The sequence below is a fragment of the Perognathus longimembris genome, chromosome 16 (genome assembly GCF_023159225.1).
Source record: "Perognathus longimembris pacificus isolate PPM17 chromosome 16, ASM2315922v1, whole genome shotgun sequence".
In the NCBI taxonomy this organism is placed as follows: Eukaryota; Metazoa; Chordata; class Mammalia; order Rodentia; family Heteromyidae; genus Perognathus; species Perognathus longimembris.
In genome coordinates, this window is record NC_063176.1 from 1,713,659 (window position 1) to 1,731,488 (window position 17,830).

Sequence of the window (17,830 nt, forward strand, 5' to 3'; positions counted from 1 at the left end):
CTCGGCACGGGAGCAGACCTCACGCGTGAGGTGAGGACACGCGTGAGGTGAGGACCGCCGTTGGTTCAATGGACTCACCGAGGGAGCTAGTACTTAGTTCTTCCTATGTCTGTTACAAACTAGCAGAGATAACTTCCCCAAAGAGAGAAGGTCATTCTTCAGTTTAGGATAAAGGAAATGTTATACCTCTCTCATAAAGCATTTAATAAGCGGTTGCAAAGGATTCTCTATCGCAAATCGTGATGTCATCAGCCATTTAGCCAGGACCTTAAGGGTCAACCTGGGGTCATTTATTATTTCCTATCTCATTATTCTCAGTTGTACTTTCACAATAAAACATCATGGGTTGTGTTTCTAATCTGCAGAAATCATTTCAATTTTATGTTGTCTCGTTTTTCCAGTTTCAGGTATTCATTTTTTTCAGGTATTCATTTTTTTCAGGTATTTCATTTTTTTCTTGGAGTCTTTTAGCTGCTTCTAAGCCAGTCACCTGACCTAAACCTCTTCACAGCATGGCAGGCTAACGACTTGTCTGGAATGCAGATCTACTCAGGTGTCTGCCTCTAGTGCCCATCTCCAATCTCCAATGCTCGAGTGTACGTTAAAGGTCTTAGGACTCTGTCCTTACCACCCCAGATTCCTTAAAGACTCTAGCACTTTTGTTCAAGAATTCAAGAACACTACATTACTTCACTGATGGTTCTCAGGGGTCCTCACTCCGGAGGGGATCCCCGAGTCCTCTAGCCTGGGCAGGGCAAGTTCCCGGGCCGCAGGAACTGACCTTCACACCTTAAGCTAGCTGCTCGGGAGCTGCACCTACAAGAGGCACCCTCTTGCTAATAGGTGGTGAATTTCTTCAAGGGATTTTTCTGTCCTTTATCCCCAGCTCTATACAAAAAAATGGAGTGAATAGGATGAGGATATTGTATTCCAAAGATGTTCAAACGGAGCTAAATCAAAGACTCTCAGCATGGGCTGTTTACAGGACGCATGTGCAGACTCATTTGAAATAGAAATGAACGCGATTCTTCCCGGGAGGAACCTGGGCGCGCTGGTGCCCGTCCTTCGTCCAGGGGGGGTCGGTGCGGTGACCCGATGATCACCGAGGGGATCTGGTGAGTGGAATGCCCGGGAGATAAAGTGCTGGTCCCGAGGGCACCTTTCCTTATGAAATTCTGTGGAGTGACTGCTGGTATTTTGCCTTAATAAGTTTCGTCAAGATCTTCTCCTGGGCATTATAAAGTTCGTGTTGTTTTAGAGTCAGCTTACGTGATCAGTCACCCAGTCGGTATTAATGTTTTTGAAAGAATATCCACCAAATGAATACCCACTGTGAAATACCAGCAGTAGCCAAGGGAGGGAAGGCGCGGTTGCAGGTCTGCAGGCTGTCCTGTGGAGAATCTCAAACGTCAACGCCTTCCAGTTCTCTCAGTGTCCCAGGGCCGTGATGCTGAAGCAGCACGGTGATCTAGGATATCGGTGGTGATCACAGTGTTACGGGGCCTCAGTAACAGAGCTCGCACCTCGTCTCGAAACTACGTGCTTTTTATAACCAGCTCGACTGGAATAAGGAAGGCTAGTGTGGAGTTCTTATTGTTTGTGAGAGGTGTTTGTTACTATATTTTCCAGTTTAGAGCCTTTTCTAAAGATGGGCATGGTGCGGCATGCCCATAATCCCCACATTCATGAGGCTGAGGAAGACCACAAGTTCAAGGCCAACCAAGGGCCCAAAGTGAGACCTTGTCTCAGCAAACCAACAAAAACAGAGTGCTTCCTAAGGAATGTTTTTAAAACGCAATTTCAGTCAAAACGCGCGGAGGCAGAGATCCTTTCCAAATAACCAAGTGTTAGCAGAAAACTATCCTGGGGTTACCAACATTGATATTCAAATTCTCAGTCTGTTTGATTAAAAAAAGTTTAATGAGCTATAAAATAAATAACACTTCCATTAAATATTAAATAAATTATTTACAAATTGAAAAAATACTTTCCATTTCCACGTGTCTCTTTATGTACACAAATACGACTCAGCATAAAAGTGACAATCGAAGTTTGACACCGTGAGGACGTGAGAAGGCGCTTTTCTTGAACGCACTGATGGACGGCTCTTTGGTGGTGGCGGCGTAGACCTGACTCCGTCTGGATAGCCTGCGAGGAAACAAAATGTCAGGGGTTAGCTCAGTTCCAGCACAGCTCCAAGAAGGGTCTAAACAAAACCCAAGCACCCAAACCTTTGTTACTTTTTTCCCTAAGAGGTCTTAGGAAAAGGGGAAGATGTTTTTCCAAGGAGAGGTTTCACTGTGGCTTGAATCTCTCTTTCACTTCTTCTACGTGGTACTGAGTCTTAGGTAGAAAAATCACAAATACTTACAGCCTTTGTGTGAAATTCTGCTTAATAAAGCAACAGCAGCCAAATATACACAGTGGCTCTAACTATAAACAAAGTTGAAGTGGTTTGATGTGTTAAGATATACAGTTAATCTCAGATAATTGGTGCCCAAGCATAATAATAGTAGCCACCCATTAATAGGTATCCAGTACATGCTAGCAGAGCATAAGCCTTTGCTGAAATGATTCTGGGGCCTACGCTGGAAAATCTCAGTGATATTAAATAACTAAAATTCTGCCCTTCCTGGATGGCATGAGCTTCACCAATAAGCCATTACTTTAAAAACAAAACAAAACAAAACAGCACAGTATATAAATATAGCTTGTGGGGCTGGGAATATGGCTTAGTGGTTGCTTGCCTAGCATGCATGAAGCCCTGGGTTCGATTCCTCAGCACCGCATACACAGAAAAAGCTGGAAGTGGCGCTGTGGCTCAAGTGGCAGAGTGCTAGCCTTGAGCAAAAAGAAGCCAGGGACAGTGCTCAGGCCCTGAGTCCAAGCCCCAGGACTGGCAAAATAAATAAATAAAGCTTGATATGAAGAATTATCCATTTCGGGAAGCTATGAGATTAATTCTGTAATAATAGGCTTAACCCATAACTATCTTCAAGTACCAGTGCTGAAGACAGACGTGAGAAAAATCTGGAGTGTTCATTAAAAACAGAAGTTGTCATTCAGTAGACTTAGGGTAACACAGAATGCGTTAAGCAAGCTTCTCCATCCCCCCAAGCAGAACACGGACGTGTTGCGGGTCACTGCCATCTCTTCTGAGGAACTGAGGAAATGTGCCCTTCGCTGACTTGCTTCTTTTATTCTTTCTTACTGGGCACGTTTTCCTCATTTGGTCTTTACTTTCGTTATCCATGAATTAGAATCTATTGGCTCCTTACTTCCTCTAGTATTCTGATCACTTACAATATTTCCTACTAAACATGAAATTCCTTGAGGACAGGACTGCTATCTCTGTTTCCCTTCCAAAACTGAATGATTCACAGCCCGTTCTCAATATTAAACTCAATTTCATTCCCTAAATAACTCTTTAATCAGGTCAGTGTCATAATAACACATTCCCCATTTTTCTTGAGGTAACAGTGTACCTTTCAAGATGATGGGATATAATCTAAGGTATCTTTTAAAAAGTCATACCTGAATTACCGTCATTCATGCTAGTGCTTGTGAATTTCCATTTTCCTGTCGAAGTTTCTTCCGTTCTTCTGCTTCCCCTTCATATTCCCTGGCGTATCGTTTCCGAAGCCTTAAGAGGACAGGATAGCCTATCGTTACTAAAGCTTTATTCACTGATACGGTGCTGAAGAGTTTCACAAGTATGTGGAATTCTTTCCATGAGTTCCTAGAGCCAACTAAGCACATCCTACTTTATACTAAACCAAGACCTAAACCCAACTATAAACTATTTCCAGTGTTCTCTCTTTGTCCAGGGAGCATTGTACTAACACATTACCAGAACACTGAGATTTAAACATGTACTTAAGATGTAAAATTTCAGAAGGCATGGGACATATCACTATATCTTTTTTTCTTTTCTCTACAGAATTTAGCACAGCTTCCATGGACAAATGAAGAAGAAGAAAATGGCAAACAGTTATACATTAGAAGTGCTTTGTACTTACAAAAATGAATTTAAATGATTAGAACGTTTAAAAACCAGCTTCTAAATTATGCTTTGTTTCTAAATTCGAACTTTCTTTTCCAGGTTTATTTATTGCAGCTTTCTACTTTTCAAGTGAAAAAGTTTACAATAATCTTTTGGTGTTGTAAAAGCAATTCCAGTTTTAGGCCTCTTGTTATTCTACAAAACATTACCACTAAGATTTCTTCCTTGTGATATCTAGGAAAACAATTTTCTTTGCTTGCGAAAAATAATGTGGCTTACACTTCGTGTTTTGTTTCAAAAATAAGAAGAACTTGGGGGCAAAGGGGAGAAAAGCCATTTCTCTAAAGAGTTCTGACTTGACAGAAATCCCATGTTTTTCCAAAGGATTAACCATCTCAAAGTTGAACAGTTAGAAGTTTTAAATTATAAAACATCTTCCTTCCCTGGAGTGTGCTTCTGTCTCTTAATGTTAAATACTCACGTTTGTTCTGAGGTCCTAAGCCCATTTGCATGCCTGGCTTGACCTACCAGAAGATCAGACGAAATGCCAGAGCAAGCAAAACTAATTCCAACGGAATATCAAGCTTTTGGTGCCTGAGAAAACAGCTTTGATGTGTCGCTCTATCACCTGCTAATCCGAATGTGATGTCATAATAGGCTACGATGGCAGGAGATAGCCCTTCATTTCCTGATGGGCAGTAGTGGCAGATTATGTACACAATCCAGTTGTTAAAATAATTTACCAAGACCTAAAATTAGAATAACGATCCCACGACTCTTCCCAAGCTCTAGTAGCACAAGAGCCACTCCAGAGCCATTCACGTCCTCCCCCGACTTCCTGTGCTCAGTAACTGCTACTTGACAGACAATGCCATTTTGATGGCCGTGGTGCCTGCCACCCTCAACAATCTAGTTCTTGCATTCTTTGTTCATGACGTGAAACGTGCTGTGTTGTTGGGAGCACGGGAAAGACACTACAGGGGTGAACAATCACAGAGCTGTCTTGGCTTCCTACGCCATGCCATTACAGAGGAAATGCTTTGATTTTTTTTAATAAGTTCCCACGCTATGGTATTTGATGCTAACAGTATAAGCATAAAATGTCGCTAAATTAGAGCCATGCGAAGAAACTACTAACTCTAATTTCTGCATTATGACATGAGCAGAGGCCTGCTCATCTTAAGGTCTTGTGATTTTTTTTTTTTTTTGGTGTCTTTGATACATGAGCCTATTACGAAGAAAAACGTAACTTCCGGGCAGCTGCTGGAAGGTTAAAATGCACACAGAAGGTACCCGTCCTTTCTGAGATTCAGCCATAACAATGGGTGGAAACAGGACACTCAATAAAAATCACCCATAAATCATCAATATTTAAACTTTAAGAATCGACTTCCTAAGCAGGGTTTTGGGTACTAAATTTCGGTGGTAGCCAGAGCAATGTAAATGTTGACTCGGTGGCTCTTCAAAGACCACGCGGCACCACCACAAGAGCACAAGAGTGCATCTGAAATACCGCCTTAGCCCGAACTAGGAGAACTGAAAGACAAGTCTCCATTCTTTCCCTGGGAAGGAAGACGTGCCATACTCACTGGACTGTAACTACAACAGCAATGGCGGTAAAGCTCACGGCAGAGAGGAAGGCGGCTACGGCGGCCAGGGCGATTTTCGACAAATCATCGTCAACGATACTCTGAGTCTTCATGGACTTCTCGCCACACCGCTCGCCAAAGTAATCATGATGGCACCTGCAAACAACCCACAGGTAAACATCTCAGTTGCTGAACACAGTCGCTGGACTCCAAGGTGCTGCTCGACTCAGTTCACTCCAACGCTTTAACCACAAGGTATGTCAGGCGTCTGTATTTCAGAATCCCGAGACATAGAAGGCATTCTGGTTAAAGATCTACTAGTGTAAGAACGAGTTGAGATTAGTTTGGGTGTGAGAGTCCAGGAAGACACACCTTGTCATTCTTGGTGCTTGGTTTATGACCAGCTGAGGAGTTCAATGACCTGTTGGTCAGTCAGTGGATTCTACTACCATTTACTGTGTGAGTGGCTTTTTAGGGAGGGAGGTGGGGCAGAAGGGGGGGGCGGAGGGCTAGAACATGGAAAATCGTGTGAAAGCAACCCTAAGATCCTTTTCAGGAAAAGGGGCCTTTAAAATATGCATACTTTAAAACCAAAACGCAATCATTGACGTATGTATGTACACAGATATTGTGCATATGTATGTACAGGAAATGATGGTTTACACCAGAGGGCAGAGCCCATTTTCCAGTTTGGCTTGTTTTTTACAACCTTCAAGCTAAGCGTGGTTTCTCTATCTTTAAATGGTTCTATTTTAGCTGGTCACATAAGTACCTACCCACTCTTGGCCCATGAAGACTGAATATATACTACACGATCCTTTAATGAAATGTACGCCAGCCCTTGGCGTTCACATTGAAGGTAGGGGGTTTCAGACATGGCCGAGGAAATATGAGAGTTCTGTGAAATTTCTCAACGCTTACTTGCATGTTACTGCGTTCAGGTTCTCTATGTATTTGCATTCACCATGAATGCAGAAATTTTTAAATTCTGCGTCACATGGATTTTTCTTCTTTTTGTTTCTTCTGTTTTTTCCATTTTTGCCTCCTTTTTTCTTTCTTTTGGGTTTATCTGAAGTCTTTTCACTCTCTGTCTTGTTTCTCTTGGGTTTAACGACCTGTTCAACTGGGGAAAAAAATGGAATAAGACTTATTGTCAATAGTCTTTCTTCATCTTAAATATCCTTTATATACACGAGACAAAGAAATCGTAAGAGCCAGAGCTCATGGGATTAACACTGTTTGTCTCATTACTTAATGAAACATGCCCAATCAACTTACCTGTAGAGCATATCCAGGCTGTAGCTGAACCACTTCATTATTTTATTAGTTTATGCTCATATTTTGAAATGACTTCTATAATTACCATTGTTGCTAGGAGTAGTTTCATGTCTATGAAAGTCTATTAACTATTTCTAATAATTCCTTTTTTTTTTCTTTTTGGTGTGCTATACCATTGTAGCCACACCTTTATTTCCAGAACCTTTCTGGTTAACTGGAAATAAGAATCACTCAGATCTGTCTGCTGGGGCCCCTTCAAATCATGATCTTCAGATGAGAGCGTACCAAGTAGCTCGGATTATAAGCGAGAGGTATTGGCTCCCAGTGAATTCCTAACGCATTCTAAGCTTTTAGAAGTGAGCCTAACCTAAATTGTGGCATTATTATCTATAAAATATGAAAGTGAAATTCAGTGAAGATAAATAACCTGCACCAGAAAAATCAGCTAGAAAATGAAAGTGCTGGCATGTCAAAACTTATTGCGTTGCCACTAAACGAACGGCCTATTCTCTTAGATAAGGGAATGCCATCAGTTAAAATGGAATTTGGGGTATATTTGTTGGTTTTATTTATCCATACTGGTCTTGTTTGGTAGTGCCTGAGGATGCAAAAAAATTAATATGCAATTTTTTTCAGTCCTTGGTTACAATAAGTCATATATAAATGATATCTTCCATGGGGCTCTTTGCTGCAGTCTAGTTGAAAATAATTCACCAATAGTTAAGTTCCATGTCTTAGAGTTTTACCGTAAATGGTCAAATCTACAAAACTTTGTCAGGTTTGCTCACATGCTAAAAATGGGGAAGTCCCCCTTTAGTGCTGGGCACCAGTCTCTTTATAGGTTTATATATTCACATATTTAGCAAACAGAGAACCCAACGAGGAGAGTGAAAAAAAAATCATTAGCCATAAAGATAATATGACACCCATTAAACTGAAAAACAGTGAAAGTCAACAAGGGTATCAAAGATAGAACATCTGTGACTAAGGAAATGACTAACAAATATTATGAATAGTTAGACAGGCTACAGCAGATGCCAAGTTAGGAGTCATGTGGGATAGGTGGCCCTAGGAGTTTTACATTGAACTTTCTTTGGTGAATAAAAAATCAATGTAGAATAAGTGCTCTAAGAGAAACGTTTTAAAATGAACACTGCGGTCCTCCGTTAGATAGACTACAAATCTCAGAAGGAAACAGTAGTCACTCTCCTCCACAAAGCGTGGCAGATCTGATATCCACAGGTATTTAGTGGAACAGCCTGGTTTAGGAATTCAGCCAGGATTGAGGAAGATGAGGTCGGATGAAGAAAGGAGTGAGACATTGGTGCACTGATAAAGACGATTTGCGCTCATAATCTGACTCACTAAACTGAAACCTCTGTACAACTACTTAAAAAACACATACGTTTTAAGTTCAACAGGTAGTCTCATTCTGTTTTATAATGCATTGCAACGCTGAGCATTAGCCATTTGCCCCACTGGTAACTGATTGGCCTTTGCAATTGTTAACTTTAAAACATCTGTGTGTGTGTGTGTGTGTGTGTGTGTGTGTGTGTGTGTGTGTGTGTCCTGGGTCTTGAAGTCAGGGCTTGGGTGCTATTCCTGAGCAGTTTTGGCTCAAGGCTAGAGATCTGCCTGCCATTTACTTGGAGATAAGAGTCTCACGGACTTTTCTGCCAGGGCTGGCTTTGAACTGCAATCCTTAGGTCGCAGCCTCCTGAGTCACTAGGATTACATCAGTTGAAGTATCTTGGGGAGATGAGATGCTAGTCATCTTGATGGGCTAATCTCGTCCATCCTCTGAATATAGGAATTACAAACAGACCCTTGCACCAACACAAATACCAGGCCAAGAAGCCACGGAATGCACTGTTCATTCGTTTTTTCTGCCTTCCACTTGACCACAGTCATTGCCCCTTGCCACAATTGCTCTTTTGCCGCCAGCTTTGGAAGCCAGTGAAACTAGTCAGGAAAGAAGAGGCCTTAAAGAACACTGAGACCATCCTGCCCTGCCTCTCTCTGGTGCCTGTTCAGTTTGGATAGTTAGATCTGATTTATAAATGTCTTCTTCCTTCAAACTCCAAAGCAATAGAAGAAAAATGGCATTCTATTTCTTTGGATCTCTTATTTAAGCAAAATGTCTTTTCTTTTTTTCAGATAAGTAACAGCAAAAGTAAAAGAAACCCCAAAGTACCAGGACAAATGAGGGGGGGGGGGTGTAAAAATCAAGCTGTTGGCAATGCAAAATATCTATAGTATGTTTAAAAACAAAACATTTCTAGAAGGCATGATTAGTATTATCTCCAATCTCCAGTCTCTCAAGACTTGGCAATTGAAGGCCAAAGTTCAGTCGGGTCCTGCCTCATTATTTCTTTCTATTTCCTTCTTTGTGTCAAAACGCAGTTGTTTGGGGAAGGGTGGTTTGGAGAGGAGGAGAAAGTGCTAAGCTAAACACGGAGCAGAGAGGAGTTACTGTCTACCTGTGCAGCCAGGACGGAGGAGGGCGTGTGCACAGTGGGAAAGAACCGCGGATCTGAAATCCACACACTGGAGGTTTCAGCCTGAACCCCGGATCTGAAATCCACAGGCTGGAGGTTTCAGCCTGGCTCAGCCGCTGGCTGCCCGTGGGCTACTTTGGGAAGCAGGGCCTTCTTAAGCACAAGCTTTTACAGCTACAAAAGGGGACCAACTCCTGCGGAATGGGAGCTCTTCAGAAAATGCGGCGTGTGAGAGACAGGCAGGCAGAGGAACCACGAGACACATCCACCAGCAGCAGCTTTCCCACGAACCCTCCTCACGCGGACTCCGCTTTCCCCCTGCGGCGCACTCACCTCGCACTGAGTCATCCACGATATAGCCGGATATCTGTGGCTCGCTGTCATACTCTTCTGCGTAGTCATAGTCGCTCCCCGAGGCCGGGTCGCCGCTGGAAGGCTTTTCACTCACAGGAGGAACCTCCCTGTGTGAGGACATGGCCCTTCTGGAGGAGACCTCGAGTCCGCCAGCACCGTGGAAAAGCAGCCCCCCTTTCCCGGAGGAGGAGGTCTCATTGAGGTCCAGGGCGGCGGCATAATGGGCTGCAGAGAAGGAAGAGCCAAGGGCGGTGAGCCGGGGTGGGTGGGTGGCCCTGTCCCCAACCATCGGCTAAGTGTGAGCGGCGAGTGGGCATGTCCCCATCCGCGCGCTCCCTGAGCGGGGCTGTCGGGGGGTGCCCGAGGCACGGAGGAAAGCAACTGTGCACGCTGCCAAGGAGCTCTGCCGTTCCAGTGGCAGACGCTTGTCCCCAACTTTTCTTCTTTTCTTTTCTTTTTTTTCCCCAGATAGTCTATCTTAGTTTCCACATGAAAAAAATAAATAAATAAAACTCCTTACCCCCCAGACCAGCCAAATGAACCCAACATCATCCTTCACCTGGTCACGTCTAAGTATCGCCATCACTCCACGTTCAAATTAGCCTTGCGTTAGCCAGTGCCACCGGTGACCGGATTCTCACCATGTGCGCGTGTGCGCGTGTGCGCGTGTGTGCGTGTGTGTGTGTGCGCGTGTGTGTGCGTGTCTTGAGAAGCTCATGGACGAGCCACGTGCACGGTGGCTGAGAGCGGCCAGTGCTTCAGGAATCTTCGATTAGCTTCCACCACGGTGGAAGTGGAGCACTGGCTTGAGGCTCCCCAGTTTCGAGTCCCTGCTTTCTCTGGATTTACCAGGGAGAGGGGTCGCCCCATCAGAGAGCAACGGGGTGGCTTTGCGCACCTCGGGATGGCCCTGGACCCGGGGAGAAGGGCAGATGCGGTCGCCGGCAGAGGGGACGGGATGGGGACCGGAGAATGGAGACGGGTGGAAATCAATTCTCCTCCCTCATCCTGTGCTCAGTGTGGTGCGTGTGCATGCGTGTCTGTGTGTGTGTGTGTGTGTGTGTGTGTAAGGCCAGGATCAAATGCTCCCCCCCCCACCCCCCAAGGTCTCCATCAGCCGGACTAGAAGTACAGAGTTCCGGGGCTGGTGGGGACTGCGGGGCTGCTAGGGGGTCACCTGAGGGGGTCACCTGGGGCATCCCAGGGGTCACCCCAACTCGGGCTCCCCAGGGGGTCATCTCGGGCTCCCCAGGGGGGTCACCTCGGGCTCCCCAGAGGGTCACCTCGGGCTCCCCAGGGGGATCACCTCGGGCTCCCCAGAGGGTCACCCCAACTCGGGCTCCCCAGGGGGATCACCTCGGGCTCCCCAGAGGGTCACCCCAACTCGGGCTCCCTGGGGGTCACCTCGGGCTCCCTGGGGGTCACCTCGCTCTGGCCGGCGCCGGGGGCCCCCGGAGCCCCGCAGCGCGGGCGGGGGTCACCTGGGCTTCGGGGCGGGCCGGGGCAGCTCTGGCCGGCGCCGCCCCCCGCCCCGCCCCCCCCCCCCCCCCGCGCCCCCCCGCCCCCCCCGCGCCCCCCCGCCCCCCCCCGCGCCCCCGGGGTCCCCACCTGAGCCGTGGAGCAGGAGCCACAGCAGCACGGGCGCCGGCGGCGGCAGCGAGCTCCGCATTGGTCCCGGGCGGCGGCGGCGGCGGCCCGGCGGGAGCGGCTGGAGGGCGGCGCCGGGGCGCGAGGCCGGGGCGCGGCCGCGGGGGGCGGGCAGGGGGGGGGGGAGCGGCGGCGCCGGCGGGGAGCGCGGCCCGCCCGGCCCGGGAGTGCAGGCGGCGGCGCCCGGGGCCGGCCTGCGGATCGGGCTGGCGGTGGAGCAGCGGCGAGGGGCGCGCACGGTCCCCGGCGCGGGCGCACCTGCCGCTTTATACCCCGGCCGGGCGGGCGGGCGGGAGGGCGGGCGCCCGTCACCGCCGTGACGACAGGCGGGCCGGCCCGGGGCGGGGGCGGCGGCCGAGCCCGCCCCACCCGCCGCCCGCCCTCCGGCCCGAGCCCGGCCCCCGCCGCGCCGCGTGCGCCCCGGGCGAGGGGAGGGGGTGGAGACCCGGGGCCCGAGCGCGGGCGAGGGGAGGGGGTGGAGACTCGGGGTCCCCCGCGTGCGCCCCAGGGCGCGGGGAGGGGATGGAGACTCGGGGGTCCCGGGCGCGGGGAGGGGGATGGAAACCCGGGGCCCTGGGCGCGGGGCGGGCATGGAAGCCGCGTCCCGCCGGGAGGCCGGCCGTGCTGGGCGGGCGCCGCTGACAGCCCCGGCCCGCACCTGAGCATCTCGGGGTCCGCGGGCACCGCGCTCACCCCGGGGACGGGGGTGGGGATGGCGGTGGTTGATCTTAGCCTTACAACCCACGGGGGCCCAGGAGCGCCCCGTCCAACGACGGGAAGGACGTTCAGCGCTAGGGGGACTGCGCCATGTTCCACCTGTGCCATTTAGCCTCTGTCTTTCCGTGTCTCTGTCTCTGTGTCTGCCACTTATTCTCTTGGTCTCTCTCTTTCCCTCTCTCTTTCCCTCCCTCTCTCCTCTCTCTCCCCCCCTCTCTCCCTCTCTCCTCTCTCTCTCCCTCTCCCTCTCTCCTCTCTCTCTCCCTCTCCCTCTCTCCCTCTCTCTCTTGCCTCTGTGTCCCCCTACCCCCTCTCTTTCTCTGTTGCCAGTACTGGGGTTTGAACTCCGGGCCTGGGTGCTGTCCCTTTTTTTTTCTCCAAATCTGGCAGCCACAACTGCACACCCGTGTGGGGTGTGTGTGTGTGTGTGTGTGTGTGTGTGTGTGTGTGTGTGTGCGTGCGTGCGTGTGGTTAGCTGGAGATAAGAATCCCAGGGACCGACTCTCCTGCCCAGCTTCCTGGCTGGCCTGGATTATAGGCAGGAGCCACGGGTACAGCCTCACCTGAAGCTGAAGCGGTGGTGAAAGAGAACCAATAATCACAGTTCCTTAACCGAGGAGAGGAGAAGAGAGGGGAGGGGAGGGGAGGGGAGGGGGCCTCCCGAGGAAGGGCGGCCTCGGGGAGGGTGGGGTGGGCTTCTGGCTAAGTTCAGGTTCCTTCCCCACCCACGGCTGTGGATTGCCAGGATTTCTTATGAGCACCGCGCAACTGGAGCTCCATCGGCCAGGATTTTTAAGCGTCTCCCTCCCATTTCTGGGGTTGACCTCGCTCTCACCATTGCCTCGGCGAAACTTGACTTCTTTTAAGGCAGTGGCAGAGTCCCAAGTGGAGTTTTCTTGATTTAAAGAAGTCAGAAAAAGTTGTACTATTCTGCTTCTTTGACCTGGAGATGGACATCTCTTTTCCTGATCTGTGCCAGCCAAACGGCCCTTTTAAGAACGTTGGCTCCAGTGCTCTTCTCGGTGCTTCTGAGAAGCTTATCTTTTCAGGGTATGATCACTGTGAGTCGGCTAGATCATGCTAGACACTTGGTGGGAAGCGGTAAAGTAGCCCCCAGTCCACCTCTTCTGTAAGTATTTGCTGAGAGTGTCTTGTGTATCTTTTTGTGGCTGGCGTGGAAAGAGCAAGTGATTCAAGGTGTGAGACACACGGGAACAAAGCCCCAAAGCCATGAGGCCCTGCCCGTCCGGGGTGAGGGAGGGGCCCGCACTGTCATCTCTCCTTGGCGGAATAATTCAGGGTCTGGCCCATAGGTTGTCAAAGGTGATGGAGATTTTATCCAGGGCCAGGCAGCTGACCTAGGCTGCCGGCCGCGTACAGGTTTTGATTTTTTCTTCTAGCTCTCCTCTTCTTAGTTGGCCAGTAATTACTGGTACAACTGGTACAATGTGACAATGTTTGGTAAAGTGTTTCTGTTGTGGCGAACTCAAACTTTTTTATTACGGACATCGCCTTCTGTTTCACTTTTTATGGACATACATGTAGGTTGTGTATATTTATCAGAAGTATTTTACTTTCTCTTCGACGTGAAAGCGCGCTATTAACAATTGCTCAGAACTGAGAGAAATTGCTTAGTGTTCCAATGGTCAATTCCGGAGGAGATAATTTACATTTGGCAGCATAGAAATTCACACATGGGGAACCAAGAACGTAATCATTAGAAGGAGCCTTAAAAGCAATCTCAGATTTCTGTTACACACATTTAGCCGCACGCCAGGTTACTACCTCCGACACTGTTCTGAAGGAGGAATAAAAATGCCCGAGTGACATGTGTCCCAGGAGATAAGCTATGGGAGCAAGTGGCACAGACCCGAGCTCGCGCGAGTGTTCCGTAAATGCTAGCTCGGGCCGCGGAAGCTTCCTGGACGCCTGAAGAGCTGAGTGGCTCCCACAGCGAGGGAAGCAGTCCCGCAGTACTGTCACGCCACAGACTTGATACCTACTTCAAAGGAAGACTGGCATGTAGGGAAGCTTAGGGCGTGTCTCGGGTGCTCTCGTCATAATGCATCACAGTGAGGCGGCCATTTATGTGTGGTGGCATCCTGGAATCTGGGTACGAGTCAGAAATCAAAGCTTTAGAAGTGCAGCCTGTAGTTTGCGTGTGAGCCCAAGACAAAGGCACAGTTTCAACAAATTCAAATAGCAACTCTGCTTCCTTCTGATACACTGACAGGGTGTTTCCTCAGCTGCTCTGAGGTTAAGGGAAGCCCTCACCAACCCTTCATGCTAGGGGCTGCTACTGATGGCCTATTGAAAATGTATAGGGAAAAAAAACCCTCATGTTTTCTTTTGCTTAAAGGTGTGCTACAGACCAAAAACACGTTGCAATGCATGTGCTCATAATACTGTTCTTCAGAGTTTACAAATACGTTTGGGCTTTATATCACGATTGTGGCCCATTGCTACGCCACTATTAAGGAACTCTTCAATGTATGCATAACATTTCCTTCTATTATTAGTTAATACATTAGCTTTATTTAGAAATCTATTTTTTCTCCAGGGAAGAAGAATCCAAACGCAGGTAATGTTGACCACAGCCCATGTATTTAATTTCTACGTGGCACAGCTAGCGTAGCGCATCGCGTTTTTTTAAAGATAGAAATGAATAGTTGTGACAAACTATTGACACTATTGACATAACAGGACAAAAGTCTAGGAATAAGTTGACCTCTGACTTTATGAAAAATAAATTAGAGCAAAAAGACCCAAACTGCTCCTAGGCCTTTAAAACATTGTTTCATAACTTTTTTTTTTTTTTAAAGAAGGGTAGATATAACAGAAGGGGATTTAGGAAAGAAAAAGTTGGCTCTATACACATTTCTAGGAGTTATCGGTGACACAAGGAAGCTGATAACTGACATTACTGAGGTGATTATATCCATCTTTCTTTACCTAATGCTGTTAGGCCTTTCCTATTAAAATTTGCCTTTTCTAGGTTTCTAGCTACCTAAGACAGTGGAGGCTAGATTGATTCTTGTATACATATAGCAGTAATAAATATAAATAGTGTTCTGGATTTGTACCTCCCATCGTGTGTGTATACATATATATATGTATATATGATTATGTCACCTCTGAAAGTCAGCTTTACCATTCATTGCCCATCGCAAAATACTTATTCTGGACTTCTGGGGCTGCAAATCATTTCCCATTGCTTTATTCAGCACCAGTTACATCTCAGGCCCTGTAGTAGCCACAGGGCTGTAATAATTAGTAAGATGATTCTTTTTTGCAGTTTCTACCGCAGAAATAGATACAAATTAGATGAGGATTAATTGAGTGACCTTGTACATAAATTTAGTAGCTGTGAGGAAAAGAAGGATGCTAGTGTTTCTTGCAAAGAGAAACATTTGCTGAGGCATACAGCTAGTTAAGAGCTAGGGAATGGCCACTGGCAGAGTTCTAACTACCAGCTAGTTGAGCCACCATTGGCCCCCTTACGAGGTACAATGAAATAGATCTAATTCTTAAGACAGACTAGATGTCTCATCCTTACAACAACACATCCTCCTCTTTCGTGACATCTTTTCTTTGTCGTGGGCCACGTACACAGAGAGTGAAGCCCCGGCAATTTGTGGCTCTCCTCCAGCTGACATCATCGGTGCCCTGATGTTTGGAGAAAGATTGTTTCCTCCCAAGAACAGTTCGATTAGATGAGTCATTTTGGAGACTGCATAGCGCCCTTCCTGCAGTCAAGAGTTCTCCGTGCGTGGTACTGTTTGTAAATTGCACAATGCAGGGCACCTGGAGGTTGGGATTGGAAGTGTCTGATGTAACGTTGTCCAATTCTTTACAAGGAATCAAACAAGGATTTCCCCCAGAGCCAACTGAAGAGAGGATTCTCAGGCAGCGCGACATGAAAAGGGTTGACGCATGAAGGAGTAAGTTTGTATCGCATGAGAAGACCTGGGGACCTTGGGCATAAGAAGAGCATATCATAAATGAAAGGGGCAGTGTGTCCTTCCATGGGAGCCTTTGCTCTAGTCAATGAGATCAAGGGCAGAGCGTAAAGGAAAGAAGACTTTCTCAGTTCCCAAAGCACTGCCAGATGAAAAATCCACATTTTCCTTTAGTGCTGAGGATTGAGCCGGGGACCTCTATTCCAGTCTAGTACGAATTACTAATGTTAGCACTTTCAGGTATGAGTACATTTAAAATTTGCTAATTGTTAATTATTTTAAATGAAACCTAGGTGTACTGATTACAAAAGGCTTCACGCAGCCAGTGAAACACAAAATGCAGAATGAGAACTATCTGATGGATTTTTAAATGAAAAAGGCATTATGGACTTTTTTCCACTCTTATAATCAAACATCTATACACAAATCATATTCATATGAAGAAATAATTCAAACAAAAAGTGTTTTAAAGAATACTTCATTGTGGCAGTACTCACAACAGCAAGCTCTGGAATCAGCATATATGTCTATCACTGGATCCATGGATAAAGAGACTGGGGCTTACAGACACAGCAGCACACTCTTTAGCCATGAAGAAGAGGGGGTCACATTACTTGTAAGATAATCAATGGAACTAGAGATCATATGCTAAGTAAAATAAATTAGACTCAGAAAGGCAAGTGTCACCTTGTCTTCCTTAAAACAAAACAAAACACATGAACTAGAAATGACTTATTAGAAAGAAAGGGACCCGTATGAGTGAAAAGGGTCATGTTGATCATATTTATGATCAAAGTATGTTTTGTATATGAATGGAAATGTTGTAGTGATGTTCATTTTGAATAATTAAAAGCATTGATAAAGGAGAAAGCCCACTTGGGCATCCAGGCTCCAGTTTTATTGTAACCGATTATTACCTGTTAGTAAATCATTTGAGAGAGATTTCTAATGAGATGCAATCATTTTCCTCTAACAGTTGGTATCTAAACCACTATACGTTGCAGTTCTCGTTTTCTCGTACATATTTTGCAATGCTTTTTCACCACAGTACTTTTTGTGACTCCAACAGGAGCTCGACCCAAGGAGCTACTCTGTGAAGATTCAAAGAGAGAGCCTGAGCTGGCTTCTGCAAACATGTCTGAGTCATGCCATTTTGTTGACTGTTTATTTTCTCTGTTGTCAGCACTATAGAGCTACCACCAACGACCTGGAAGTGAGTTACATGCTATTCTTAGTTGATTACGACCAGCTCTTGATAACTTGGGGACTCATTATGTACTCTGAAGACTGGTTTCTTTCCCCATCCTGTTGCCTGGAAGTGGCCTTGTACTGGAGTATCCAATTCTTTAAAGTCAGAACTTTCATCATAATGTGAAAGCGTGTTTGAGGTAGAAAAGTTATCAAGCCCACAAGTGGAATATTTACTTAACAGTTTAAAAGTTTACCAGCCTTAATATGGGAATGGCATCCTACAACCTCTATGGTATCTGCTAACTCTTGAAATTCTTTGATGTTATTAGAGAGGAAGTGTTGGGTAAACTGTTGGCAAAGATGATTATGAATAAAGAAAAAGATATTTTAATTCTTGATAGGGAGAATCTAAATTAGAAGAGCCTGAGATCTTTTCTAAAATGCATACATTTATCTAAAACAATATGAGGTAATAAAATATAGAATAATGAAATACTTACTGAAATACTCAGTAGTACTTAATAATATGAGCATTATCAAATAAAGAATAAGGGCCTAGGGCTGGGATGTAGCTCAATGGCAAAGCGCTTGCCT

At 46.6% G+C, this 17,830-nt stretch overlaps 1 protein-coding gene across 1 annotated transcript; it reads right to left on the reverse strand.

The window, feature by feature from the left end:
- Positions 1 to 1,906: 1,906 nt before the first annotated feature.
- Areg (amphiregulin) lies at positions 1,907 to 9,924 on the reverse strand. Its single transcript, XM_048364238.1, has 5 exons — positions 9,702 to 9,924; positions 6,514 to 6,715; positions 5,593 to 5,748; positions 3,544 to 3,643; positions 1,907 to 2,148 (listed from the first exon to the last, which is right to left on the reverse strand). Exons 1-4 carry the CDS (start codon positions 9,841 to 9,843, stop codon positions 3,550 to 3,552), a joined length of 594 nt encoding a protein of 197 aa, XP_048220195.1. The 5' UTR covers positions 9,844 to 9,924; the 3' UTR covers positions 1,907 to 2,148; positions 3,544 to 3,549.
- Between the last annotated feature and the right edge of the window lie 7,906 nt (positions 9,925 to 17,830).

What these genes read in the sequence shown, in the direction of transcription:
- Areg (XM_048364238.1), bottom strand. Translation starts at nt 9,843, where the DNA reads ATGTCCTCACACAGGGAGGTTCCTCCTGTGAGTGAAAAGCCTTCCAGC. An exon ending in CGTGGATGACTCAGTGCGAG is followed by an intron (nt 6,716 to 9,701) that starts GTGAGTGCGCCG and finishes TTTTTTCCCCAG; the next exon opens with TTGAACAGGTCGTTAAACCC. An exon ending in CTGAACGCAGTAACATGCAA is followed by an intron (nt 5,749 to 6,513) that starts GTAAGCGTTGAG and finishes GGTTGTTTGCAG; the next exon opens with GTGCCATCATGATTACTTTG.